Consider the following 27,877-nt stretch of genomic DNA (forward strand, 5'->3'; position numbering starts at 1 on the left):
CTTGGGGCTCCTGAGGCTGCCCTGGCCCTGCTGTCCTGCTCTGCTGGAGCTGTTTTACAGCTGCAATATCCCCCAGCTGCAGCCTGACCTTCTGGCAGCAGCTGCCCTAATCACATAGTCCTTAGGTTTGCTCATCAGCTGGAGTGGGGTGAACCAAACCCTCCCCTCCCTGGGTGAGTGGGAGGAGGCAGAGAAGAATTCACAGGAAAAAAAACCCAACAAAACAATGGCTTGGAATTCTTGGTCTGCACCAGGAAAATAGCAGGAATAATTCATTTCACAGCTACAGCTGTTTTCCTGACAGGATAAACAAAATCCTGGCTTTTCTGCAGCTTTATCAGCCAGGAACAACTGAGAACAGTTCCATGGATCCACCTGATCATAACCCTTAAAAACACAGTAATAAAGAAATCAATGTACAGTGCTGGACTCCAGCTTAAACAGCAAGGCCCAGGGAGGGCAGGAGATGGTGGAGCTGCCACCAGACCACAGATTCTGATAATGAAGGGGGTCTGGACATCACAGGCAGAGCTTGTGCTGATGGTGCCGCTTAGCTGTGCCCTTGGCTTGTGCTGGATGGAAAAAAAAAGCTTTTGGAACACAAACCCTGTGAGGAACCCCTGAAGGAGCTGGGGGTGCTCAGCCTGGAGAAAAGGAGACTCAGGGGTGCCCTCATCACTCTCTGCAGCTCCTGAAAGGTGCCTGTGCTCAGCTGGGGCTGGGCTCTTTCTCCAGGAACTGACAGAACCAGAGCACACAGCCTCAACTGTGCCAAGGGAAATACAGGTTGGATAGCAGGAAAAAAATCTAGGTTGGATATTAGGAAGTTGGTGAGATCCTATCCTATAGGTAGGATATTAGGAAAAACCTAATTAGGATATTAGGAAAAAAATATAGGTTGGATATTAGGAAAAATTCATCATTCTTTCAGTTTTTCATGGAAAGGGTGATAAAGCTCTGGAATGGCTGCCCGGGGAGGTGGTGGAGTCCCCATCCCTGGGTGTGTTTAACAAAGCCTGGATGTGGCTCTGGGTGCCAGGGTTCAGTTGAGGTGCTGGGGCTGGGCTGGAACCCAGTGGAACAGACCATTCCTGGTGTTGGCAGCAACCCATTCTCGGGGCTGGGAACAGCCTATTCCTGGTGTCAGAAACACCCCATTCCCGGTGTTGGGCACAGCTCAATCCCGGTGTCTGGCACAGCCCAATCCCGGTGGAACAGCCCAGTCCCAGTGTCCCGGACACCGCTTCGGGCATTGACCGCGGGTAACCCGCGCCGGGGTGGGGGCGTGGCCTTCCTGTTATTGACAGCCGCCTCCTCCAATCGCGCGGCGATGCGTCTCCCCTAATGAAGGGGGCGTGGCTTCCTCTCTGCCCACCACCATACTGCCCAATGGGGTGTTTCAAACTGACTGAGTGGGCGGAGCAATCGGTGCTTGGTCACGCCCCCCCACGAGGGCGTTAAAGGCTCCGCCCGGCGGCGTGCGGGAGCCGCTGAGGGGCCGCGTGCGCTCCCGCCGGGCCCGCAGGTAACGCGCGGTCCTAAAGCCCGACCCGGCCGGGGCTGAGGGAGGGACGGGGGTCCCGGCTCCGCACAGCCCCCCTGGGTGTCCCCAGCGGCTCCTGATGTGTGGGGATCGCAGCCCGGCAGATGCTTCTGGTGGTGTCTCGTTTGTGGGTGGGTGGGCGTGCGGACAGCGAGGGGGAAATTCTTGGTGGTTTTGGTTAAATGAACACAGGGTGCGTTGGAGGGGGAGTTTCCCCCAGGAGGTGGTGCGAGGAGAAGGAGTGTCCCTTCCCCTGTGCTGTGAGGGACCGTGAGGTGACCTGAGAGTTTGGGGTCCTCTGAGGTGTCCTGAGAGGTGGGAATGCTCCAAGAGGTGACTTTGGGATGCTCCACGAGGTGACCTGAGAGTTTGGGATGCTCTGAGATGCCCTGAGAGGTGGGGGTGCTCTATGAAGTGACCTGAGAACTGGGAATGCTCTATGAAGTGACTTTGGGATGCTCCACGAGGTGACCTGAGAGTTTGGGATGCTCTGAGATGCCCTGAGAGGTGGGGGTGCTCTATGAAGTGACTTTGGGGTGCTCCACGAGGCGATCTGAGAGTTTGGGGTGCTCTGAGTGACCCCAGAGCTCGGGCCGCTCCTGTGCCAGCTCCCAGCCCTGCTGTGCTCCCAGGGGACACAAAGCCACGTGTGGCAGGAAAACAGGAATACAGAAAATACAGGGACTTTATATGAGTACAGGAGCACAGAAAGCACAGCCCTGAGCTCTCCTGCTGGGCCTTTCCCCGCTCTGCACATGTGTGGGGAAGCAGTAGCTCAGGGAGGCGGAGCTCGACGGGATGAATTCACCTCAAAGAAACATCCCTGGAGGAGCAAGGAGCCTGCAGTGGAGAGTTCTGAGCTGTCTGCTGACCAAGCCATGGTCAGTGGGCAGATTGGATGAAAGTTTGACAAGAATGTCTCACAGATATGTTTGCTTCTTAGCAGAAAGATTTTTAAGTGTAGAGTCTGAAGGAATAGAGATGGAAGCAAGTTTTGATAGAGAAGAAAAGAATTGCTGAGCCAGTCTCACTGGATAACCAAGAAGGCAAAGGGTGTGTTAGTTAGGAGGGGTTTTTATGGCTTAGAACAAAGGATAAATCTACTTTAAACAAGAAGATGTTTTTACCAAGCAGAAAGACAGCACAGGCAAACAAGGCAGCAAAGCTGCAAGTAGAAAAAGAGTCGGGTGCCTGTCTGCACTGGTGACAGTCACTCATCATCCCAACAGAGGCTGAAATTACTTTTCCTCCTGTTTTCTCCACTGCAGCATCAGGAGGGCACGGGGCACTGCCCGGCACCTGTGGTCAGTGACAAAACCTTTAGCGCTCAGGAAGCTGCCTCTCCCAAAAACTGAGTTTATCTAAGAGGAAGAAGTGTGAGTCGCTCAGCTTTTGTTTCCTCGCTTAGCGACTCTTTTTAAAGGAACCAAAAGTGTCGAGTTTCGGTTTTGATGGTGATGTGGCGGTCGCCTGGAGCTGCTCTGGACGGGAGCAGAGCGGATGCGGTGCCTTTACCGCTTAAAAGAAATCCGACACAGGAAGCCGAGTGGGGCCGTGCTGGAAAATGTCAAGTGGCTGATAACGCGCTCGGTAATTTGAATTTGAAGTGGTGTTGTTGGAGCTCCGTGTGTGTTTTAGGTAAAGGTGTGTCCAAAGCCTGTTGGAAATGGAAATTCCACTCCTACCCCCTTCACTGCCACAAGTTTGCTCTTTACTCAGACCTTTATTTTGATTTGTCAGTGAAGTGGTTCCACAGAAACACCCCATTTCCCCTTCTTCTGGGTCAGGCGCTCCCCTAAAGCAGAATGCGTTTTTATTTAAATGATTTAAGATGTCAGACGGGCGTAATTAAAAGGGAGGTTTCTTCCCGCAGGTTTTTTGTTTGGGAGCGTGTCCTCCGTGTTCCTGAACACTGTTTACATCACGGTGTGCTAATTCCTCAGGAAACAACGTGGGGTGGGAACATTTGGCGTCCAAGAGCTACACCGGGCTCTGGAGAACCATGAATGAAATGGTTTGGCTTGGAAAGGACCTTACAGAGCATTCCCTCCTAACCTGGGACTTGTGTGTTTCCCAGCGGCTTGGTTGTAACTCGGCATCAGGGAAGAAAGGGCTGAGCAAAGCTAGGGAGGGTCTGTATATATTGGGAAATATTTCTTCTCACCTGAATTTATTGGCTAAAACGCGTGTCTGCTTTGGGAAGCTGCACAGATTGCACTTCAGCTCAGGGTGAGTGTAACCTGGGTTGGGCATGGTGAGAGCAGAGCTCAGGGATGGGCTCTGCTGGAGGAGATTTTCCCTCTTGGGTGCCTGAAGGTGATGCAGAAAGCCTTCCATGGAAATGGAGCTGAGAGGGATGGAACATCTCTGCTGTGAGGGGAGGATGAAAGAACTGGGATTGTTCAAGCTTTGGGTGACCTTTTATTGTGGCATTCCAGGACCTGAAGGGAGCCTGCAAGAAAATGAGAGCTAGAGAGACTGTTTGAAAGGGTTGGAGTGCCAGGACACAGGGAATGGCTCCCACTGCCAGAGGGTAGGGCTGGATGGGAGATTGGGAACCAGGAATTGTTCCCTGGCAGGGTGGGCAGGCCCTGGCACAGGGTGCCCAGAGCAGTTGGGGCTGCCCCTGCATCCCTGGCAGTGCCCAAGGCCAGGCTGGACAGGGCTGGGAGCAGCCTGGGACAGTGGGAGGTGTCCCTGCCATGGCAGGGGTGGCACTGGGTGGGCTTTGTGGTCCCTTCCCACTAAACCACTCTGGGATGCCACAATTCCCTGACAGCAGGAGTGAGGACACGTCACCCTTTCCCTTGGAACTTCATTGCTGCACTAAGGCACAGTTGGCAAGAGAGACTCTGTAATTAGTGCAGAGGCCAAAGCCTCCCTCAGGGGTGCCCTGAACCCCTCGTTGTGGGGTGCTGGGAAGGAAAGGGGGAGCAGCACTGCAAAAGGGGTCAGGAGTGATGGCAGCTGCTGCCTTCCGTCCCTCCTGGGCCACTCTTGGGTCTTCCTTGGGCAAGAGAGGCCCTGGGGACAGCTCGGGGGAGCAAGAGAGGCCCTGGGGACAGCTCAGGGGACACTGTGGGTGGGTTTGGGCTGCTCTGGGCCAGGCAGGGGAACGAGCTCCGGGTTGAACAGGGGGAGCAGCTCCAGGCTGAGGAACGAGCTCCGGGTGGAGAAGGGAGCAGCTCTGGGCCAGGCAGGGGAGCGAGCTCTGGGCTGGGCAGCTCCGGGCAGGGCAGGGGGAGCAGCTCCAGGCAGGGGAACCAGTTCTGGGCCGGGCAAGGGGAGCAGCTCCGGGCCAGGCAGGGAACAGCTCCAGGCTGGGGAAACGAGCTCCGGGCTGGGCAGGGGGAGCAGCTCTGGGATGGGCAGGGGGAGCAGCTCCAGGTCGGGGAGGGGAACCAGCTCCGGACTGGGCAGGGGGAGCAGCTCCGGGCTGGGGCAGGGAACAACTCTGACCTGGGCAGGGGAACCAGGTCCAGGCCAGGCTGGGGAACGAGCTCCGGGCTGGGCAGCTCTGGACTGGGCAGGGGAGCAGCTCCAGGTCGGGGAGGGGAGCAGCTCCAGGCAGAGGAACGAGCTCCGGGCCGGGCAGGGGGTGCAACTCCGGGCCAGGGAGCTCCGGGCTGGGCAGGGAACAACTCTGACCTGGGCAGGGGAACGAGCTCCGGGCCAGGCAGGGGAGCAGCTCCGGGCCAGGCTGGGGAACCAGCTCCGGGCAGGGGAACCAGCTCAGAGCAGGGGAACCAGCTCCGGTCCAGGCTGGGGAAGCAGCTCCGGGCAGGGGGAACAGCTCCGGGCAGGGGAACCAGCTCCGGGCAGGGGAAGCAGCTCCGGGAAGGGCAGGGAGCAGCTCCGGGCTGGTGAATGCTGCTCCGAGCACGGGGCTTTGGCTCCAACACCCTCTCCCCCGCTGCCACTGAACCCCTCTGGAGCTCCAGCCCTCCACGGGCGTGCGGCAGCGCCCGCCGCCCATCCGTGCGCTTCAGAGCTGGGTTTTTCGCAGACATCCCCCTCTCGCTGCTCGTGAATTAAAGGATTTGTGGCGTGGTGACTCGCAGGCTGTAGCGGAGCGTGGCGTGAGCAGCAACGTGTCCTTGTGCAGATGAGTAAGCGGAAAGGGGGACGCCCCTGAGCCTTCCCCCTCCCGGTAAAGGCAGGAGGCTGCAGCGTGCTCGGTCGCATTTATGACATAAAAGACTTTTTTTTATAAAAAGACTTTCCTGTTCCTCGTGGAGGCGAACATGCCCCTCGCATCACGCGATTTAAATGTGTCTGTCTAATGCAGGTACAAAATAGCAGCCTAAAATCCACTTTTTAGAGAGATCAAGGATAATGGGATTCGTCTCCAATCAGCTTGAAATCCCTTGAAACAATTAAAGCTCAGCCTGGCGACTCATAAGCACCGAAGGCTTTTGATGAGTGTAAACCTGAAATAAAACCAGCGATTAGAAAACGATGAGATCCCCTAAGACAAAGTGCTGAAAGCAGCGTGGGAGCCACCAAAAAAAAAAAAAAAAAAAAAAAAAAGAAGAAAAGAAAAGAAAAATACAGTTGCACAAGGTTATTTTGATGCAAACAGGCTGAATGTGAGGTGTCCCCCCCAGAGGAACCCGAAACCCCCGGTGTGCCGAGGCGGGCGGGCGGGTGTGGGGCCAGAGCCTCCTTAAGAGGCGGCGGTGTGGGGTGACGAGCCGCTTCCAATTGCGAGGCAGCAGCACATGACATAAGATGCTCCAGATCTGCCTCCTGGGCGCTAGTTTAAAAATAAAGGATATTACACGTCGGTGCGGAGCGGCTGCGGAGGGGAGGCTGCGGGACCGGCGATGCGCGGTGAGGCTGCGGGGAGATCGGGGGCTGCTATAGCCGAGCTTTTGGGACAGCATTTGGGGCAAAGGGAGCGTGGAATTCAAATGGTTCCACTCGTGGTGCTCTCGGGGAGCTGTGGGTGCCTGGTTCTGCTGTGGGGTTTTGCAATGCCCACCGTTTTTCCCTGCTGCCCGCTGAATTTCCTGTTGTTTGGTGCAAATGCAGCCTCTTTGGGGTTGCCTGGCTCACGTCAGTGGAGCTGCTTCGCTGTGACGTGGGGCTGTATTTTAATGTTTCCAAGGTGTTTTCTTTCGCAGGGACAGTGCTGTGTGAGTCAGACGCCAGGATGGCACTTGCAGAACCGGTCTCCGTGGCTTATTGCAGCTCAGCTCTTCAAGGCAGCTGCGAGGTGGCAGGGGAAGATGTGCTGCTCAACTCTTCACCCAGGTCGGTCTAATTTAGGATTTTCTTTAGGATTTAGTTGTCTATTTAGGATTTTATTTACCTGTTGTGACCTGTGTATGTAGAATTGTATTCTACCATGCTTACTTTGATTAATTAAAATGATTTTGGAAGAGCCCTGCCTCTGCAGGGAGCAGCTCATGTGCAGTACCTACACTGATCTCAAACTCCTGCTGGTAAGAGGCTGCTTGGATTTACAGACTAAAGAGCAGATTAGGGTCTGTATCTCACCACAGCATAATGGGATCTAGCTGATTAAAACCTCTTTACCTAAATTTTTTGGGGTTGCATTGAGCTACATGTTGTAAGGGGGGGAAAAAAAGATGACTTGATTGACTGCAAGGGAAATAGCTGGGGCTTTTCTGCTCATATTACTGGGTCATTTGCATGCTTTGATCATAAAAGCTGGTGGAGAAATGGTGCAGAACTATTGCAACTGAGGATTAATTTGTGCTGAAAAATGTTCTCAGTAATGAGGAGGGAGCATGGAGATAGGAACATCTCATAATCCCCTAGGGGGAAATAAAGAAATTATTTACTCAGCCCTGGTTGCTGGCCTGCAGATTAGTTCAGAGAAGCAGTTCTGCTTTAGAACAGGACATGTGATCAGCCATGTCAGATCCTCCCTGGGCCTTGAACCTCCTCATGTGCCCAAAGCAGTCATGGTTATGTGTTCCCTAGAAATTCAGAATAAATGTAGATTAGAGGGAAGAGATTTGCCCTTACCCTGAAATTCACACAGTGCCTGTGCTGGTTGTCTTGTCTCTGGCCTGGTAGAAAGGAAATACAGGTGGGACTTGGTGGCAGCCCTGCCTGGCTGGGGCTGAGGAGTTTGTGTGGGCCCAGGGGAGCTCTCAGCTGTGTGCAGTGTGACTGTGAAGGGCAGAGTCAGGGCTCCTTTGTGCCCCAGAGCTGCCCCTGCAGTGTTTGGGGTTATTGTGATGTCAGGGCCCTCCTGGAAGAGCCTGGGCTTGGTGCTGCTGTTGAGAAGGGAAAACACCAGCCTGGAGGAACAACACCTGAGTGATGGGCTGAGGCAAAGGGCCTGGTAGGGCCAGGCAGGATGGAAACTTTGGGTCTCTGCAGTGAAACCTTAACTCAGCTAAAACCCAGACATCAATGGTCCTGGCAGGGCATTGCCCAGGGCAGGGAACAAAGCCTGCTTGGAGGGTGTCATTCCCAAATCTCACTGGGTCTGGCCTCCAGCTCCTGCTCTCAAGTGGGACATGAGCCTTGATTGTCCCTTACCCTCCTCATTGGGGCTGTGAGCACTCCAGCTTGGAAGGGTTGGAGTAAGAACAGTTTTGCAGGCAGGCAAGGGGTGCTTCACCAGCTCCTGCAGGGCTGAAAGTGAAAGGACAGCTCAGCTGGGAGGAGTGGCTGGAGCACATGGGGATGAGCCTGTTTCTGTTTCTCCCCAAGCATCTGCTGGGAGCCCTGGTTTTAATGGGAATACCTAAGACCAAGATTTCCTGTTGAATCAATTTCCTGCTCTTTTACAGGAAATCTCTGTGGGTTTCCCTCGGGGTGACTGCAGAGTGTCCCCAGGGACAGTCCCTTGTGGTTGGACTCACATATTGCAAACAGGAGATGAGTTCCAGACCCAAGTGTCCCTTCCTGCCCCCCTTCTCCTCCTCCTCCCAGCTGCAGACTCTTTATTCCAGGCACCTGGAGCAGCCTTTAGGAATTAAATTATGGCTGTTTTTAGGATGATGTTTATGCATTCTTCTGCAGCTTGTCTGCAATGAAAGCTGCAATTAGGACAATACTCATGTGTTCAAAACCAGCACAGGCAGAGCTTGCACACTCTGAGGGAGCTGTTCCATTGCTGGGGCCATGCAGGGCAGTGAATTAATAAAATCACCTGCAGAGCATCAGGAATCACTCTGACATCCAAGGACTGGCATTAAGGGATGGAGCAAAGCTGCCTGTGGCAGGCAGCCCTCAGTGTTCTCATCCAGGGATAATTCCTTTTGCCTTGCAGAACTGCTGAGCCACACAACAGCGAGCCAGGGCAAGATTCCAAGATTGAGGGATATCAGGTGAACACACTCGGTCCCAAAGGTGAGTGGATGGAGGTTTGGGGACTGTGGGGTGCCTGAAATTATTGTTGCAGTGAGAGAGGGATTTGTCAAACTGTGACAATGGAAGAAGCAGCTCAGGTTGCAGGATGGGTGGTGCAGAAGTGTCTGGAACTCAAGACTTTAAAGCACAGCAGTGCTTCAAGGGTTAAATAGGCAGTGTCAGTGCCTGGTGCTCATCTGCCAGGTACCAGTGTCCTGCTTTCAGTCCTCCTTAAAAGAAAAAAAAATTAAAAATAGCAGAATATGAGATGCACAAAACTTTCACCATACCGGTACAAGAGCCTTAGGGCAGCAGGGCAGGTTAGAGGGGATGTAAGTGGGAAATGTTTGACAAAATTTGAAAGTCCTCTAGGGGCTATTAGTCTAAAATATTGGGATTCACATGGCAAAATGGCCACGAAGAAAAGGTCAAAAAAGGGGTGTGGGAGGAGGTGTAACAATTTGCTTTTGTATGCTTGAGACTTGCATTCCTATTGCTGTTATGGCAGCAGGAAGTCTGTAAATCTGAGATGCTGAACACTTTCCTTTCAAAGCAGGCTCCCCCTCTCCTGGCTCCAGCATGTGGACAACTCGTCGTGATGGAGAGGTCAAGCTGAGGATGGAAGAGCAGGGCCCTGGCAGCGAGGCCCCAAAGACTGTGCACCAGCTCCTGGAGGAAAGTGTCAGCAAATACAGTGACTATTATGCCCTTGCATCCAAAAAAAATGGCAAATGGATAAAGCTGACGTATAAGATGTACTATGATGAGTGCTGGAAAGCAGCCAAAAGCTTTCTGAAGGTAAGGGTTTGTGGAGTTCTCTTTGGCATATGCACAGAATCCTAAAAACAGCATGGTTGGGGTTGGAGGGATCTTAAAGCCCATCCAGTGCCACCCCTGCCATGGCAGGGACACCTCCCACTGTCCCAGCCCTGTCCAGCCTGGCCTTGGGCACTGCCCACCCTCCCAGGGAACAATTCCTTCCCAATATCTGATGACAATCTCTCTTCTTTTAATTTAAAACTGTTCTCCCTCTTCCTACCACTGTGTCAAAGCAAACCAAATGAAACACTGTGTCAAAACAAAACAAAGTCGAGTTTAATGTTCACTCATTTTAGTGGTGGAATGGCTGCACTCAAGTCTATCTTAAATCTGCAAATTCCCTGAGTGCAGATGAATCTTACAGGGACAGGGAAGTACCTGAACATGCTATGGACACCTTGGTATTTCATTTTTTTTGACAGTTGCTTCCACATTTAAGCATGTAAGGAAATATTTCAAGTGAGGTATTTGAGGTTTATGTTAAACCTGGACACTGCCCCTCCAGACGCTTGGAAAGGTTCATCTTTCTAAGAAAAAAAGGGATCTTAAAAACCAGACTTAAATGTCCCACATGGCCCAGCCTTTTGCTGCTGCTGCTGGGATTAGGAGACTTGGAGACAGAAACCAGCACTACCTGTTTTTACTGCTGGGATCAAGTCTTACCCCTTCAAGTTAAGCCAGCCTGGTTTTACTCCTGTGCTGGGATCTTCCACTCTGGGACAAAACCAGAGTCTGGCTGAGGGAGTTAAAGACTGGGACTCCAAGGGCTGGAATTTCATAGCCAAGTGTGACTGCCACTGTCTTGGGACCTCTGCTGCTCACAGTGACCCCAAGATGTGTTAGAAAGTCTCTTTTCCCAGCCTGGTGGTTGAAGAAGGAGTCAGAGCTCTTCATTCCACAGTCTCAAGGTTGTTTATTGTATCTTATCTATAAAAATTTTTCTCCTGTCCAGCTGAGGTCCACTCAGCAAGACAGAGGCACTCTGGCCACCCCCAGGGCAGGGTTATGTGTTTATACTAAAAACTACATGTGCAATATTTACCATAACTTCCCAATACCCATCACCTGTGTTGGACAGTGAGCTTCTGCTCTAAACCAATCCCAAAGTGCCACCATCACAGCAGAAGATGGAGGCCAAGAAGAAGAAGGAGCAAGGCTGGACACACCCAGTTCCCTCCATCTTGCCCCCTGAACCCCCATTCCAAAAACCCCAAAATCTATTTTTTCACCCCATGATAACTTCACTATTATTCTACCTAAACTGTTGTGGCTGCTGACCTTCATACCAGGTTGGTGATTTGCTCCATGGCTCATAATCAAACCCCCAGGTGTTCTGGGCTCTGTGCCAGGGTCTCTGAGCCCCTGGCAGGGCTCTTGGCACTCCAGGACAGCCAGGGGGATGCTCTGGGTCCTGGCACCACTGGAGCTTGTTGCTCTGGCCATTATTGATATTTGCCATTCCCAGCTTGTCCCAGATGTCCCAGGAGGTGCTGTCTGATGTCACCTCTCACCTCCCATTCCCAACTGGACTGCAGGTTGATATTCCTGTGAGTGAGCCTGGCTTTCCAAGGGCAGAGCTCAGCAAATCCCTGTTTTCCTGCCCTCTTACAGTGAGACAGTGCTGTGAAACTTTCACTGCTTCCATGCTGGCTCCTGGGGGGTTATTCAGTGTATATATAAATTACATATCATTACATCATCAATAGACTGCTAAAGTCTGTGTTCATTGTGTAATTAATGGTTTTATCCACGCAGCTCCATGATGTAAATGTCCAGTAAATTGAGCCCAGTATTTTTCCAGCTTTGCATCAGTATGGGGGACATTGCACATATTAGAATTTAAACTGGGTGACAGGACCACAGATAAGATTTATTATGCAGGAAACATCAGCAACAGGATTGACATAAAAGACAAATTTTAATTGCAAAAATATGGCAACAACGTCTTGTAAAGACAGCACTACAGTTCATTTCTGGGCTGTACTGAATGGTGAACGTGTGTTGAGTTTGTCACATTATTTTGGGGAAAAACTATTATAATCTAATGCTGAGACCAGGAGCTGTTCCCTCAGTGCTGTGCTCACAGCAGGATCTCAGATGCTCCCTGAGCTTTGGCCAGAGGAGAGGGCAGGTTCCTGATGCCATCTCTGTTTGCAGCTGGGGCTGGAGCGTTTCCATGGAGTGGGCATCCTGGGATTCAATTCTGCTGAGTGGTTCATTGCTGACATTGGAGCTATCCTTGCAGGGTAAGGCTCTTGTTTCTGGCCATGCATTTTGCTTTGGCAGGCAGAGAGTGACTGCAGCATTCACATGAGAAGCAGGTTTTGATTAAAACCCCAGTAAAGCAAACAAAAACACCCCAAATCCAATTGCTTATATTTGGATTTAATGAAGGTAGATAGAAGCTGAACCATTTCATAATGAATTAATGAGACAAAAATGAAATGCTTTTTTTCAGGCAGCTGCTTCTCTCAAAATAAGATGACCAGTAGGTTAATCCAAAAGCATTCTTATGTACACAGTGATTAAGGAAATGCCAGAGAATCCCATGGCTGGATTGTGATATCTGCCTTCCACATGAGATATTTTGCTCCCTTGCTCTGCTCTTGACATTTCCCATGCCCCAGAACAGAATCTTTCCTCTTGGAATTAAGCTCTCCCCTTTTTGTTGTCATTTTATGAGATATTGTTCTTAAAGTTTTCTCTCTGAAATTTTGCCAGCAACTCTGCTTGTCCTCTAACTCTGTTTTGCTTTTCTGTTCTGTTTTTTTCCCCTTTTCCAGGGGATTTGCTGTTGGGATCTACACTACAAACTCTCCTGAGGCCTGTCATTATGTAGCAGAGAACTGCAGTGCCAACATCATAGTGGTGGAAAACCATAAACAGCTGCAGAAAATCTTAGAAGTAATTATGTTTTTTAAATGGCTGGGGATTACAGCAACCTGTTGACAGATGTGGGAGGGTAAAATGCTGTGGGAGGGGAGTGCTGGGTCTGAGAGCAGAGATGAATTCCTTGCTGTGCTCCCTGCTCCAGCCAGGTGAGCTGTCACTGGCACTGTGTCTCACAGAGGTTAAGTGGTGCTTTCACTTCTTAAAAACCTTGGGCTTAAAATTAAAGAAGCCAAAATGAACAAGTGAGTGTCCTCTAGGTTATCTGGCACCATCCCAGCTCAAATGATGACAGTTTCTAGTGAGGCAAACCCATTCTTTAGGAGCACAGGTGGGATTCTCTTGGCTTTACATGAAGTGGCAAATCTGAGGAGTGTCTAAGTGGGGTTACAGAGGCCTGAAAGGGACAAGCAGCATTTGCTCCTCCTCACAAATCTCCCTTCTTACACAGATTGAACACAGACTACCTCATCTGAAGGCCATTGTCCAGTATGGGGAGGAGATCAAAGAGAACAGACCAAAACTGTACTCGGTGAGTCCTGGCTTTCTTCACAGCTTCTGAGCGTGGTTGTGTTCAGCTGATGGCTGCAAGTACCTGTCACCCTTCAACATCTGGTGGTGACATCCCTGTCCATGGCAGGGCCTTGGAATGAGATGATCTTTAAGGTCCCTTCCAAGCCAAACCAGCCCGGGGTTCTGTGACTGTGATCCCCTGAGCTGTGTTGGCTTTGGTGGAGGTTTCTGCTGTTGTGCAACCTGGATAATCCATGTTGTAAGGGGGCTGTGAGCTTACTGACCATTGCCAGACACCTTGAGCCCCACAGTTACTCCAGGGAGTTGCTACAGAGCTGTAAAGCTGCTGGGGGTGGGTCTGGCTCCTTTCTGCTTCTCCCTGTGTCAGCCAGGAAACAATTTAGGGTGACAGTGTGGGTGTACACAGAGGTCTGGACAGGAGAACAGCTTCCTTCTCTTTGTGTGTAGCAAAGAGTTGTTGGGAAGGATGGAAGTTTGACAAAAGAAAGCCTCGCAGATATGTGTGCTTGGCAGAAAGATTTTTGGATGTAGAATCTGAAGAAGGAATAGAAATGAAAGCAAGTTTTGATATAGAAGAAAAGAATTGCTGAGCCAGTCTTACTGGATAACCAAGGAGGCAAAGGGTGTGTTAGTTAGGAGGGGTTTTTATGGCTTAGAGCAAAGGATAAACCCACCCCAAACAAGAAGATGTTTTTACCAAGCAGAAAGACAGCACAGGCAAACAAGGCAGCAAATGTTGCAAGTAGAAAAAGGGTCTCAGAACCTTCCACTGCAAGAAAACTGAAAAACAACTTCTAGCTTAAACTGTAATGTACTGACTTTTATTGATTGGAGAATTGTAACATGAATATGGTAATTATAGTAGTTATGATAGGCTATGGATAATAGTTAAGGTATAGATTGGTTCTACTGTATTGAGATGCTCAGCAAAGCAAAGTCTAGAACGCATTGTAACCTAAGCTAAGGGTCTCCAGGCCTGCCTGCAGCTGGAGCTCACAGCTGTGGGCACAGGCTCTGTCACCCACAGTCCTGGACTGCTGGAACCTCTTGGATGGAATAAACTTTGGAGAGCCACCTGGAGTCCCACATCCCTCATTTTGGCTCTCACAGTGGTGCCCAACATGAGGCACCATTAGTAAGAGGGATTGGTAAGAGCCTGAATGAGGGATGAGGGTCTCCAGGCCTGTCTGCAGCTGGAGCTCACAGCTGTGGGCACAGCTCTGTCACCCACCACCCTGTACTGCTGGAACCTCTTGGATGGAATAAACTGCATTTTGGGGAGCCACCTAGAGTCCCACATGCCTCATGTAGGCTCTTGGAAAGAGTTCCATTGTTCCTGTGGGTGATCCCTCACAAAGGGGCTGAGCTGTTGTGTTCCCTGCAGTGGAGGCAGTTCCTGGAGCTGGGCAGGGACGTGCCGGACGAGCAGCTCCGCGCGATCATCGCGACGCAGAAACCCAACCAGTGCTGCACCCTCATCTACACCTCGGGCACCACGGGGCAGCCCAAGGGGGTCATGCTCAGCCACGACAACGTGAGTGCCCAGAGCCACCCCAGGGCTGAGCAGGGAGAGCAGCCTGAGCTGGGAGGGACCCTCAGGTGTTGGGTTTGTGGGGTTCCCAGATGGAGGGAATGATGCATCTGAGTCCGTGTTCTTAGAAGAATTAAAATATATTGGTTTATTTAATTAATTATTCCATATATTAATAAAAATAATTAATGATTAAGATTTAATAATGCTATTAACATTTATATTATTTTTATGTAATTTATATATTTTTATATATAATTATATATAAATATATGTTCTATATATGACTATATAATATATTATATATAATTATATGATATATTATATATATTTATAATTTATATATATATAAATTATATTATATATACTTATAATTTATATATATTTATATATAGTCTTTATAAATTATTTATTTGAATAATTTTCTTTATATATTTATTCCTCATAAATATTTATATTAGTTATATAGATATTTATCATATTTTGTTAATAATATTATTGATTAATCATATTAATCTTATTATAGTAATTTAATTTATTATTTTATGATACTATATTATATTCAAGAATGCTATACTAAACTATACTAAAGAGTATACAGAAAGGATACAGACAGAAGGCTAAAAAGATACTAATGAAAAACTCATGACTCTTAGCTTGGCACTGATTGACCATTAAGCAAAAACAATTCTCATGAAACCAATGAAACAATCACCTGTTGGTAAACAATGTCCAAACCACATTGCAGAGCAGCAAAACACAGGAGAAGCAAATCAGATAATTGTTGTTTTCATTTTTCTTTGAGGCTTCCCAGCTTCCCAGGAGAAAATCCTGGGCAAAGAGATTTTTCAGAAAATGTGACAGTGACACCCAGGGATGATCAGTGCAGCCCCATCCCTGCACAGGCACCCCAAGAACCCCACCCTGAGCAGCCCTGGGAGCTCCTGGAGCTCTGGCAGCCTTGGCACCATTCCCTGGGGAGCCTGGGCAGTGCCCAGCAGCCTCGGGGGGCAGAACCTTGCCCTGAGCTCCATGCCAAGGCCTGGCCCAGCTCCAGCCCTTGCTGGGCTCCTGTCCCTGTCCCAGAGCAGAGCTCAGCCCCTGCCCCTGTGCCTGCCCTGGGCAGGAGCTGCAGCCCCCAGGAGCCTCCCCTCATCTCCTGGGCTCCAGCTGAACGAGCCAAGTGCTGCTGTTGAGATCCCAGGGTGCTGTAGTTGAGCTGTGCTTGTGTGTTCTGTGCTGTCCCTCTCTGAAGCCCCTGTGGTTGCTGTTGCAGCTGACGTGGACGGCGGCGGTGGCCGCGCGCTTCATCATGCTGAGAGATGCCCGGGACAAGCAGGAGGAGGTGGTCAGCTACCTGCCCCTCAGCCACATTGCTGCACAAATGTGTGACATTTGGGCAGCCATGACCCTCGGAGTGCAAGTTTACTTTGCCCAACCAGATGCATTGAAGGTAAAAAAAAAAAACTAAGACAATAAACTTCCACTCATCCACTGCTTGAGCTGGGGTGGGTGCTGTCACTGGCCTGGGGCTCTGTACAAATCACCAACGGGACGGGGCTGTGTGGAACTGCCTGGAGCTGTTTGATTTTCCAGCATCAGCCTCATTCCATGGTGATGACAATGGGAAGATGCCAGCAGCTCACATCCCCAGCAGCAGATGAAGAACTCAATGTTACAGCTCACTTTATAAGTTTTTTGACCAATCACACAAATCAAAAGCACATTGACAGTGGTTCTATCCAACCACTATAAGCACATGTGCCTTGGGTTCAAACAATGCTTGCTTATTTCAAATACAATATCTGCTTGTGAGCCTTAAAACACAGAGCTCCATTATTAAGCTTCAAACTTTCTAATATCTTGCTAGATAAACTTTTCTGTAGCTTAGGGAGTTATTCTAGACAAGTGTTAATACACAGGCCATTGTTCTATTTGTCCTTGCTTTTCTACAGTTTAAATAATTTTTCTGCTGACCAATCTCATGGCTGCTGCTTAGCTCTAATCACAGTTCTGCTGTCTCTGAGGCCTGCCTTTTGCAGCTTTCCCAAAACCCTCTGATTTTGTGGATTCCCACAGGTGCTTGAAATAAGGCTGTGTTATCTTGTGGCTCTGTCAGCTTTCCTATCTGGGTGTACTTTGCCCACTGACCAGCTGCCCCTGTTGGTTTGACTGAAGCCTGAGCTTTTGACTCAGTCACAAACTGGGAGAAGCTGACCCAGCCCTTCACAACTGGGATCTGCTGAGTTCTCACCTGACACCTGGTGCCACATCAAGAGCTGGTTGAGCAACAGCCTTGTGTTTGCTCTGCCCACATTGCTCCATGGCCCCAGCTAAACCTGAGTCCTGAGTAAAGGGTTCTTGTGTCAGTGCTGGCACTGAAAGCACTGACCCCTGCTCCCTTCACAATTCCCACTGCAATGCCTCAGGGCTTCCCTTCTCTTGGTGCTGCTGCAAAAAACAAACAATTCATCAAAACTCGTGGCAGACTCCCAAGGTTTTGCTTGTGACCAGTACTGACCTGAAGTCTGCAGTGAATCACTTCTAAAAACTGCATTAAACCCTGCTTCTCTCAGGGCAGCTTGGTGGAGACCCTGCGAGAAGTGAGGCCAACTGCTTTTTTGGGAGTTCCTCGTGTCTGGGAAAAGATGGAAGAGAAAATGAAATCTGTGGGCATGAAAGCCTCAGCGCTCCGCCGGAAAGTGGCAGCGTGGGCCAAGGGAGTGGGGCTGCAGACCAACCTCAAGAAGATGGATGGGTAATTATGAGCTACATCTCAGGGATGCTGATGAGTTTTTAGGAGAATCTTCCTGTCAAATCAGGGATTTTTTTCCATCCAGGGGCTATATTCCATCCAGGATTCCATCTCATGTGACAGACTGTGGTGGTGTTTGCAGGGGTCCCAGAACAAGGGAAGAGATGAGAATCTTGACTGCAAGTTTCAGAAGGCTGAGTTATTATTTGATGATATATATTATATTTAAAAAAATTATGTATTAGAACTATACTAAAAGAATAGAAGAAAAGGATTTCATCAGAAGGCTAGAAAAGGAAAGAAAAGAATGATAAAATTTTGTGACTGCTCACAGCCTCGACACAGGTGGCTGTCATTGGTCATCAAGTAAAAACAGTTCACATGCTGGGTAAACAATTCTCCAAATCACATTCCAAAGCAGCAAAACATGGAGAAGCTGAAGCTTCTCAGGAGAAAAGATCCTAATGAAAGGATTTTTCATAAAATAAGTCCATGACATTAGACCAGTGTAACTTGGCCTCGAGGGGGAGCAGCAAGGGCTGGAGGGGGAAATAATCCATGATTTTACTGAATGAACTGAAGCAGGATGAAGATAAAAGGATGAGGGGGAGGAGTTCTATATTTTTTATGTCCTGGAGTAGGGTGGAGATGAAAGGAGGAAGGGCAGGGCTGTGAGTTGTCCCTGTGCTGGTGCAGGTGCTCGGAGGAGCCGGTGAATTTCCGCCTGGCCCGGCAGTTGGTGTACAGGAAGGTGCGCAAGGCCATCGGGCTGGACCGCTGCACCAAGTGCTACACAGGGGCTGCTCCCATCACCAGAGAGACCCTGGAGTTCTTTCTGAGCCTGAACATTCCTGTGCTGGAGCTCTATGGCATGAGTGAGAGCTCTGGGCCCCACACCATCTCCCTACCTCACGCCTTCAAGCTGGGCAGGTGAGCGCCCTCCTGGGAGCAGGGCAGGGGGGTTCTGCCTCTGGCACATCCAACTCTGCTGCTGCAGCTCATCCCCACAGCCCTGCTGGCTCTAAAAGGTCACTGGGGAGCCATGGCACAGGGGATGTGTGAATTTACATGGGCTGGGTTCTGTGGGAGCTGGGGAAGAAGTGAGGGGCTGGTGGGATGGAGGGAAGGTTGGTAACTCCACCCTATCCTGTGCTTTAATGGCAAATGACTAAAGGGTGCAGGGGGTCTTTGAGCAGCTTGCTCAGTCTGCACAGTGAAAGTTTGCTGCCAAGGACATAAATCTGCTCATTCAAAGCTCAGGTGTTGAGAACAATGAGTGCAAACCAGCAGGTGTGTGAACACTGATCTCTGCAATAGCAGCTCTTTCTGCAGCTGTCCTTACATGAGCAGATGCCTTTAAAGCTCTTGGCCTGAGCTCTTGTGCTAAAAAGCTGCTGGGCTTTGTTCAAACCCTTCAGCTTGAGAGGTGCTGCTGTAACTTCTGCTTGAATTTGGTGTAAAATAAATGAATCCTTGCTCTGTGCTGTGTTTCAGCTGTGGGAAGGAGCTGTCAGGGTGCCACACCCTGATCCATAAACCAGACAAGGATGGCATTGGGGAGATCTGCTTCTCAGGCAGGCATGTCTTCATGGGCTACCTGAACATGGAGGACAAAACCAAAGAAGCCATTGATCAGGATGGCTGGCTGCACTCAGGGGACCTGGGCAAGCACGACAAGGATGGATTCCTCTTCATCACAGGCAGAATTAAAGGTAACACATCCCCTGGCTTTGTCTTGGTGTTGTGCAGCACTGTGGAATCAGTGAGTTGTTGATGAGCCCAGCTGTTCCCTCAGCACTAACCCATGTCCCCAGCTGCCCCATCTTTTAAATCCCTCCAGGAATGGTGGCTCCACCACTGCCCTGCACAGCCTGTTCCAATGCTGTGAAGAAATTTTTCCCAATATCCAGCTTAACCTGGATATTGGGAAAAATCTAAACCTCCTCTGGGACAGGGGATGCTCTGCTGGTTGTGTGGCTGTGACTTGCACAGAAGAATGTTCAAATTCTTCTCCTCCTGGAGTTCCCATTGAATGTGGCTGCAGGGTGGGAGGAGAGGGGCAGCCTGGAGCCAGGCTGTGTTTGCAGAGGGAGGGAGAAGCCCTCTGATTTCAGCCCCAGTGCAGTTAGTGCTTTGGGGGCTTGTTTTATCAGCAGCTCCCTCAGTTTGAGGAGCTTTGCAGGGTGACCTCCAAGGAAAACAGCAGCTTAACACTGTTGTGCAAGTGCCTTGGAGCAATGTGGCTCTTGGGACAGAGTTTGAGCAACCCCAGACAAAGCCAAGGTCACTCAAAACCTTCAGCCCTCAAGAGACAGAGGTGCAGCTCTGAGGAACAGGAGGCTGAGCAGGGGCTCCCCTCTGCTCTGCAGCACACAGAGCAAACTTTCACTTCAATTTCTGATTATTTGGGTGCCAACTTAGGAGCTGTAGAGGCTCAGGGGTCTGTGCCAAGGGGCTCACCTGCATTGCCAGCACCCCTGGAGCACCAGGGCAGCTTTGGCTGGGCTGAGTGTGAGCAGCTCCTGCTCCTCTCTTCAGACCTGCTGCAGTCAGGGATCAGCACTGGGGCTGGAAAAGCCCTTTCAAATGTGCCCCATCCCCACATTTTGGAACATTTTTGGGGATGGTCACCCTGTGACTTTCCCAGTCCTGGTGTGCTGCCTTCTCCAGCTCTGCTGAGAACAGACTCAGTGTTTGATCCAAAGGAGCAGTTGAGTTGTTGCAGATTGTGGGAAGGGGAGAAGCTCCAAGCATTAATCAGGATTTGATTGTTTTCCAGAGCTCATCATCACAGCAGGAGGTGAGAACATTCCTCCTGTTCCAATCGAGGATGCTGTCAAGAATGCTGTTCCCATCATCAGCAATGCCATGCTGGTTGGAGACAAAGCCAAATTCCTTTCTATGCTCCTGACACTAAAGGTAATGGCAAAGAGGATGGGGATCCACCACCTGTGCTGCTGAATCTGAGTCAGTCCAGGGAGGAAGAGTTACACATTTTTAGTGTCTTGTGGAGCAGAATTGGCTGCAGCTGAAAGCACAGAGTTGTCACTTGCCCAGAGCATCAGGCCCTGCTGCTGTTCAGGGCAGCTTTTGCTGTGCCACAGAGGGCAGAAAGAAACAGAAGGAAAAGACCCAAAAGTGGGGCTGGACAAGGAAACCCTTCTGCTCTCCTCACCTGTTTCAGTCTCTCCCAGAGCAGTGAGGGAGGTAAAAACCTGTCAGGGATTTCTTTGTCAGACTCTGGCTTTAAACTCCACCAGGACACATCTGTGGTGGCCTGTGCTGATTGTCAGAGTGGGAATTGCTCCTTACTGAGACCAGGGCCAGCAGCCTTGGCCTGGGGCAGGAGATCTGAGCCAGGCCCTGGAGTGGCTCTGCTGCTGTTGTCATGGCTGAGTGCTGTGTGTGACTCTGAGACTGCTGCTGCACAGTGTAGGGAAGTAAACTGTGCTCCAGAAAAGGTCTGGAAAGCAGAGATTAACTTTGGACAGCACAGGAGGAATTTGGCAGATGGGCTCCAGAACAGGCAGAGACCTGAGGGGTTTATCTGTGCTTTGTCCCAGGTTTCCATTGGGGTTGGATGAGAGCTGAGGGGCTGCAGTGGGGCAGGGAAGGGACCCCAGAAGGGACCCCAGGAGCTGTGCCAGGGCTGGAGGCTCCTTGGTGCAGAGGCCTCAGGTGCTCAGCACTGCTCAGTTTCCTGCTCTGGTTGGCCTGCAGTGCGTTGTGGATGCAGAAACGGGGGAGCCTGGAGATGACCTCACTCCAGAAGCTCTGGAATTCTGCCAGAGGCTGGGCAGCAAGGCCACCAAGGTCTCAGAAATCATCAGCAGCAAAGACAAGGCCATCTACACTGCCATCCAGAAAGGGATCTCTGCTGTCAATGAGGGAGCTGTGTCCAATGCCCAGAAGGTTCAGAAGTGGGTCCTGCTGGAGAAGGACTTCTCCCTCTTTGGTGGAGAGCTCGGTGAGTGCCTGGGGTGTGCCCTGTGCCCCTTCCCTGGCACTGAACATCAACACAACCACAACCCCCAATGCACAGAGCTGCTCCCTGGCCTTGCCTCCCTGGGGCTTTTCCACTTCTCTGTTTGGGGTGGGATGAGCTGGGATGAATTCCCAGTTGTGCCCAGCAGCACTTGCCTTGTGCTGTGATGCCTCTCACAGGGTTATGGAATATCCTGAGCTGGGAGGGACCCTCAGGGATCATCACCAGCCACCCCAGCAAGCCCACCCTGAGCAGCCCTGAGAGCTCCTGGAGCTCTGGCAGCCTTGGGGCCATTCCCTGGGGGAATCCCCTGGCTTGGGGCTGGGGCCATTCCCCCTGGGTGCTGCTTTGGCTCACAGGGGAAGGGAGGGACATTCCATTAAACCCAGAGAGAAGTTTAGAATTTCTCTTAGGTCACTGTTCCCGTGTTCTGCCTCTCCCTCCAGCCCTGCTGGGTGCTCCCAGTGCTGCCCTCCCCTTTAACCCTTTGCTGGTTCCCCACAGGCCCCACCATGAAGCTGAAGAGGCCGGTGGTGGCTCAGAAATACCGGGACCAAATCGCTCAGTTTTACACGGACACCGAAACCCCCTCGGGGGAGCCCTCGAGCCGGCCATAGAGCCCAGCCCTGAAACCACCCCCAGGACACTCCCAGCTGCCCAGGAGGGATTCCCTGGATCCTGGTGAAATAAAGCAGCTCAGCCTTCAGGCAGTCCCTGGGCCTCGCTTTGCTGTCCGTGTCCTGCAGTGTGGTGAGCGTGGTCCTGCCCATCTTCTCCTGTGTCTTGTGCCCCTTGCTGAGATATCCCAAATATCTCAACTTTGTATTTTTTATTTCCATTTTTATAAGGGCAATATGATGTTTACCTTGAATCCACCTGACATGTTACGTTCTAACCAAAGTTTTCTTTTCTTGAGATGAATGTAAAACAGGCGCTGCAAATCAGGAGCTGCCCTTTCTCTGCTAAGGGAGAAAGGCAGATTTCATTTTCCAGCAGTGTCCTCACTCCCTGCTGCACGTTTCCCTGCATGCTGATGGCATCCTTATAATTTTAAATCTCCTTCCCCACAAACTATTCCTGTCTGAGATGACAAATGCTGTGACTACACACAGCAGTGGAGGTGGAAACTCACATGAACTGGGCTTGTCTGTGCAATATTTTGAGTTTGTTTTACCTTTTTGAGTTATAATGAAGCCATAAATTGTATTGTTGAAGTTGTATCCATGGCTGGTATTCCAAGAAGTGATTGACTCCAGGGATTATTTATAAGGCTGTGTACAATGTGTGAAATCTGTCTGTGTTTTACAATTCAGGAATGTTGTGGTGTCTGAAGGGGGGAGCCCCAGAGTGGAGCTGGGTGGGCTGAGCTCTGGAGCTGTGCCTGGGGAGAGGAGATGGGGCTGGGAGCCCAGGCTGTCCCTCCTGGGGCTCTGTGCTCAACCAGCCCCGAGCTGTGGAGGTGCCCAGGGTGGGCACAGCCAGGAGCTCCTGGTGCTCATTCCAGGCTCTGCAGGCCCAGCAGGTGCAGGAGGGCTGGGAATGGCTCCTTGCACACCAGGAGCCCTCACCTGAGCAGGGAGAGCAGCCCAGCTCTGGTTCCTGGTGCCCTTTCCCTGCTGTTAGAGCAGGGTGGGCTCAGGGGGTTAAACCCAGAGCTGTCTCTGCTTTGGGTCAGGAATTCCAGTGCCCAAAGGCACCACTGGAGCTGCAGCTCCCCCTGTGCCCGTGTGTGCTGAGCTGGCTGCAATTGCTGTGTCCAAGTGAAATAAACTCCTCTGTTTGTGTCTCTGAACTCTCTCACTCGTTCCTGGCATGGAGCTGGGTTTGCCTCAGGCAGGGAGGGCTGAGCTGTGCCCCAGGCTGGAGCTGCTCCCTGGGCAGCCAAGGACAGGGACAGTCCCTCAGGGAAGGGAGGGGATGGTGCCACCCTTGATCTGTGCTGTGCCCTGCCAGGGCTCTGTCCTTGTCACAAGGGAGCAGTGGGGACACCTCAAATCCCATGGGAGCTGCCCCAGGCAAAGCCCTGCACCAAGGGCAGGGCCCCCTCACCTGAACAGACAAAGCTCTGATGGATTAAGGGGCATTGGAGTCACCCCATGCTTAAAACAATTCCCTGTTCCTTGGCTTTCCCTGTCCCAGGCCTGATGGTGGTACCTGTGCCATGAGGGGTTGTGGGAAAGCCCCAGTGCCATCCCTGGAGAAACAACAACTGAAAAACACTTCCAAGTTTTACTTTTCCATCTTACTTTATTTCACTTTTTCTAGAAAATTCCTCCATAGTTCCACAAATTTAACAAAAAGTTTAAAATTCAGGACAAACAATCCTGTAACGTATTACAAACATGAGTTTTTTTGTGTTTTTTTCTTTTTAATCTTGCAGTTAAGTCTTGGCTCAGCTGCATTTCTTCCAGCTGAGTGAAGAACTTTTCTCCCAACACAACTTTTAAAATCCTCAGGTGCTGAGGTATTTAATACCTCGGCTCTAGGCAGAAATACAATTAAAAATTCTCTAGAAGTTGAAGTACTTACATTTTTCTTTAGGAGTGCAAACTCATCTTGTCAGTTTTTGATGGCTATTCCCGGCCCCAGGAAAGCAACGCCCATCTGGCTCCTTTGAGCACTGATTCACTGTCCCAGGTGCTCCAGGGGAGTCTCAGCATCACCAGAGCCCCTGGGCCAGCAGGGAGGAGCCTCCTGTGAGCAGAGCCGGCTCCAGCACATCCCCAATGGAAAACTGGAACTGGAGCCGCTCTGGGCTCTGCTCGTGGCGAGGCCCCTCTGGGAGGGACGATTCAACCTCTCCCACCATCAAACACGGTCCAAGATCTGACAAAAAAACTCTTTCTGGATTGTTGCATCAATGCTTGGCTCGTTCTGATGCTCCCACGGGTGGCGGAGTCATTGCACTTCCATGGATCCAGCCTGACCTCAGCCAGCCTCGCTCCCTCAAGCCGGGCTTTGCTGCCAAGCCAGCCTTCCCCTCCTCTCTTGGTGAAACTGTTCTAATGGTAATGGCAGTGACCAAAGCCTCAAGGCTCAACACATGGCAGAGCAGGAGCCAGGGAAAGGCTCCTGAGCCTCCTGGAGGAGGGAGGAGCCGAATCCTGAGCCCACCTCCAACTCGATTCCAACTCAGCAACTCGGGAAGCCCTCGGGCTGCCAGCACCTGCCTGTGCCAGCAGCAGCACCACGAAGGAACAGGGAAAAAAGGAACAGAGTTCTGTCCATTTTCCTTGGAAAAACCATTATGGCTACAAGTCAATTTGGGATTCTTTTTTTTTTTCTTCCTTTTTTTAACAACGCAAGCTACTACACATCCTCGAGGACCTGAAGCAATGCCCACAGCAGCACTGCCCCCTCCTTCCTAGAGTACAATAATCCATCCATGCTCTCAAGAGTGACACAAGAACAAACACTTTATCCACAAGAACCTGTACACGGCATGTTCAGAACAGCGTTCAGCCAGCCTAGAGGGGATCTACACAGGGAACTGCAAGGGGACACAAGATGAGGCCCAAATGTGACCATTCTTGGTTTGCAGTCACCCCCCTGTGCTCCCCACGCTACCACATACCCCAAAAAACATCAACTCTGTAGAACAACTAAGTACTTGCAAAAACCTTTTAGTAACAAATCAGCATGTGCACACAATGGAGAGGAACTATTGCTGGGGAACAATCCTACCTCGGGGTTTTCAGGGGGGGGGATTATAAACAGTCTAAAAAAATCCATGTGTAAAATACTTCTTATAAAAACCAAACAAAATCCCTATCAATGCTCAGCAGACTTACCAACAAAGTCACTTCCAGGACAGGATGATGCCATGGCAGGCTCAGAACAGCCTCCTGCAGGTGCTGGCAGCTGTGGCCATGGGGCGCTGCCAGGGGCAGGGGCAGGACGGAGGTGGCACCTCCAGGGCCTTGAGGGGCAGCTCTGGAGCTGTGACAGTCTGGAAGTGCTGGGACTGGAGCTGTGGGAGGAGTGGGCAGCACTCAGTGGAGCTGGGGCTCGTCCTGGCCACCCCTGCTGCTCTGGGGATGGGACAATGCCACCAGCCCCACGCCAGAGTGCCCAGTGTGGGCACAGAGCTGCCTCCCCCTGGCACAGCCCCACAGAGACACGAGGCTGTCACCAGTGTGGGTGTCCTGCTGCCACCTCCCCCTCTGCTCCCTGCCCTGAACCTTCTCTGGCCTTTTTATCCAGCCCTGGCATCGTCCAGCAAGAAAGAAAAGAGCTGAGATCACTGGCGTGACAGGGTTTGCACCCGGCATGAGCTTGAACTTCCATATATATATATATATATATATACACCACATATATATATATATATACACACACACACACGACACATGAAAGGTGGTACAAGGACAAAATTAATGGGAATCGGGTCAACATGACCCAACTCAAACAAGCTTATCATCATATTGCCACTTCAGTTGATTAGTTGCAACATTTCCATGATAAAGAAAGGGGGAACCCAAAACAAGGGACAGCAAAGCTGGAGGGGTGCAGCCCTCCCTGAGCAGAGAGGCCCCCACGCCGCCTGTGCCCCATTTGGCAAAAGCTTCCCACAGCCCTTGGAAAACAGCAATTCCTGGGCAAATACTGAATTTAGGGACCAGGAGTGTAACACAGCTTGGAGGGAGGGCTGGGATTTGCCCATGCCCACCTGGCCAACACTTGGAGGTCAATCCTAGTTTAACTAGAAATCCAGGGAAGGGCTGCATTAGTGTTTCTGTTTGTGCCTTGTCCTGCACGGGCAGCGGGGTGGGAGAGGGAGGAGGGAACAAACCCAACCCCACTTTGTGTTTTACATCAGCATCTCCCAGGCGTGCCCAAAGACTGAAGCTCTCCCTTGTTTTGGTTTTCCCAAAGTACAGCCACTACTATAGGGGCCACTGTAAGGAGATTCCTCTTTGAGAACACAGAACAAAACCAATCACATGTTTTGGCAAAGTTATCAAACACTGACAAATGGAAAGACCACGGGTGAGCCCCTTCTGGAGCATGGGATGCCTGGAGGTTGCTGTCCAGCTTCCTTACACTACAAATTGTCCACAAGAGGCATTGAACAAACGAGTCAAATCTTATTAAGCGCCTTCCCCTGCCAGAGCCATAAAAAAACAACAGAAAAACACACCCTTAAGATCATAAGACCCAACTAGGCCCTTCTTATACATACAGTACATACATATATATAATATATATATATATAAAATATACAGCTTACAGTTTTGGAGTCCTATTACAGTTAAAGCAGACTGAAAGGAGTGGGACTTTGTTTAGGAGCTCAGATCAACAAACAAGACATCTCCAAAGCCCAGCAGGAGACAGCAGGTTCCAGAGGCCTCCTCAGCGAGCACAGAGGGTCCTGTCCCCACCGGGAGCCAGGTCACCAGCCCAGTGGGTGATCCCAGCTGGGATGGAGCTGGGATGCAGCCCCTCTCCTCTGCAGCAGACCAGCAGGAGCCCAGGGAGCCTCCTGTTGTCCCCAGTGTCCCGGCCAGCTCTGTCAAAGCCGCTGTCACCCACGGGGCAGAGCGGGGCAGAGTCCAGGGGAAGGGAACAGCATCCACGCTTCTTCAGAGCTCAGAGATGCCTGGAAATGTGCTCTTGAAACACAGTTGCTCCAAGGGAAACCAAAAAGGTCGCGCTGTGCAGCCTAAGTGCAGCACGCCTGCTCTGCTGGGGGCCTGGCCCACAAAGCCAGGGCTGGGGACAGGCTCAGCAAGGCGGGCGCTGGTTTGAAGCCTACAAGAAAAGTGCAGCTGGCTGAGCATTCCTAGAGCATGGCTGTTCTCTAAGGCAGTGCTTCTTCGGGTGAGGCAGGAGGATAAGAAGGCCTAGTTCCATGGGGTGGTGTCCTGGTACCAGTGGAGGGGATGTCTGGGTGAAGAGCAGAGCCAGCTCGCCAGGCCCAGCGTCATGTGGCCACGGCCTCCAGGTAGCTCTGCAGCTTGCGGACGGTCGTCTCATCCAGGGAGAAGAGGTCAAAGTCAAAGGTTGTGTTGGTGACGTTGAAATGCCCGGTTTCCTCAATGAGATTCACGATCTGGAGGAGGGGGATGGAGGTAAGTACAGCACAGAGGGTACAGAGCACATCCAGGCTTTCCCACCCCTTGGAGGGGCTCAAAGCAGGAAGGGAATCCTCTTCCCAAAAAAGCAAACCAGCTCCCCCTGCCTGCCTGACCAGCTCAGTCTGGACAGTGGTGTGGGCAGGTTTCCTTTTAATCATAAAATAACAGAATATCCTGAGCTGGGAGGGACCCTCAGGGATGATCAGTGCAGCCCCATCCCTGCCCAGGCACCCCAAGAACCCCACCCTGAGCAGCCCTGGGAGCTCCTGGAGCTGTGGCAGCCTTGGCACCATTCCCTGGGGAGCCTGGGCAGTGCCCAGCAGCCTCGGGGGGCAGAACCTTGCCCTGAGCTCCATGCCAAGGCCTGGCCCAGCTCCAGCCCTTGCTGGGCTCCTGTCCCTGTCCCTCC

The 27,877-nt window shown here is 51.1% G+C and overlaps 2 protein-coding genes across 5 annotated transcripts in view; one reads left to right on the forward strand and one right to left on the reverse strand.

The window, feature by feature from the left end:
• Window positions 1-1,472: 1,472 nt before the first annotated feature.
• ACSBG2 (acyl-CoA synthetase bubblegum family member 2) lies at window positions 1,473-23,183 on the forward strand. 3 transcript variants are annotated; one of them, XM_071451826.1, is made up of 15 exons: window positions 1,473-1,525; window positions 6,670-6,799; window positions 8,799-8,878; window positions 9,432-9,676; window positions 11,855-11,943; window positions 12,481-12,601; window positions 13,038-13,118; window positions 14,505-14,654; window positions 15,928-16,104; window positions 17,228-17,409; window positions 18,103-18,336; window positions 18,901-19,118; window positions 20,186-20,325; window positions 21,127-21,373; window positions 21,896-23,183. In XM_071451826.1, the coding sequence occupies exons 2-15, from the start codon at window positions 6,699-6,701 to the stop codon at window positions 22,006-22,008; spliced, it is 2,178 nt and encodes a 725-aa protein (XP_071307927.1). In that variant the 5' UTR covers window positions 1,473-1,525; window positions 6,670-6,698; the 3' UTR covers window positions 22,009-23,183. The 3 variants fall into 3 exon arrangements, with proteins under 3 accessions (XP_071307927.1, XP_071307925.1, XP_071307926.1); XM_071451824.1 differs by lacking the exon at window positions 1,473-1,525 and adding an exon at window positions 6,222-6,376; XM_071451825.1 differs by lacking the exon at window positions 1,473-1,525 and adding an exon at window positions 6,222-6,376 and having other exon boundaries at window positions 9,435-9,676.
• Window positions 23,184-23,618: 435 nt separating this feature from the next.
• The window catches only part of MLLT1 (MLLT1 super elongation complex subunit), a 34,714-nt gene continuing 30,455 nt past the window's right edge, over window positions 23,619-27,877 (reverse strand). For both annotated transcript variants that reach the window (XM_071451619.1, XM_071451620.1), the window contains exon 12: window positions 23,619-27,443. In XM_071451619.1, the coding sequence (XP_071307720.1) occupies window positions 27,315-27,443 (129 nt within the window). In that variant the 3' untranslated portion in view covers window positions 23,619-27,314. The remainder of the gene's footprint in view (window positions 27,444-27,877) is intronic.

The sequence above is a fragment of the Agelaius tricolor genome, unplaced genomic scaffold, assembly GCF_023055355.1.
Source record: "Agelaius tricolor isolate 1412-34295 unplaced genomic scaffold, bAgeTri1.0.p SCAF_33, whole genome shotgun sequence".
In the NCBI taxonomy this organism is placed as follows: domain Eukaryota; kingdom Metazoa; phylum Chordata; class Aves; order Passeriformes; family Icteridae; genus Agelaius; species Agelaius tricolor.

Coding starts and splice junctions, on each gene's coding strand:
- ACSBG2 (XM_071451824.1), top strand. Junction 11,944..12,480: donor ATTGGAGCTATCCTTGCAGG/GTAAGGCTCTTG, acceptor CCCCTTTTCCAG/GGGATTTGCTGTTGGGATCT. Junction 16,105..17,227: donor CCCAACCAGATGCATTGAAG/GTAAAAAAAAAA, acceptor TGCTTCTCTCAG/GGCAGCTTGGTGGAGACCCT.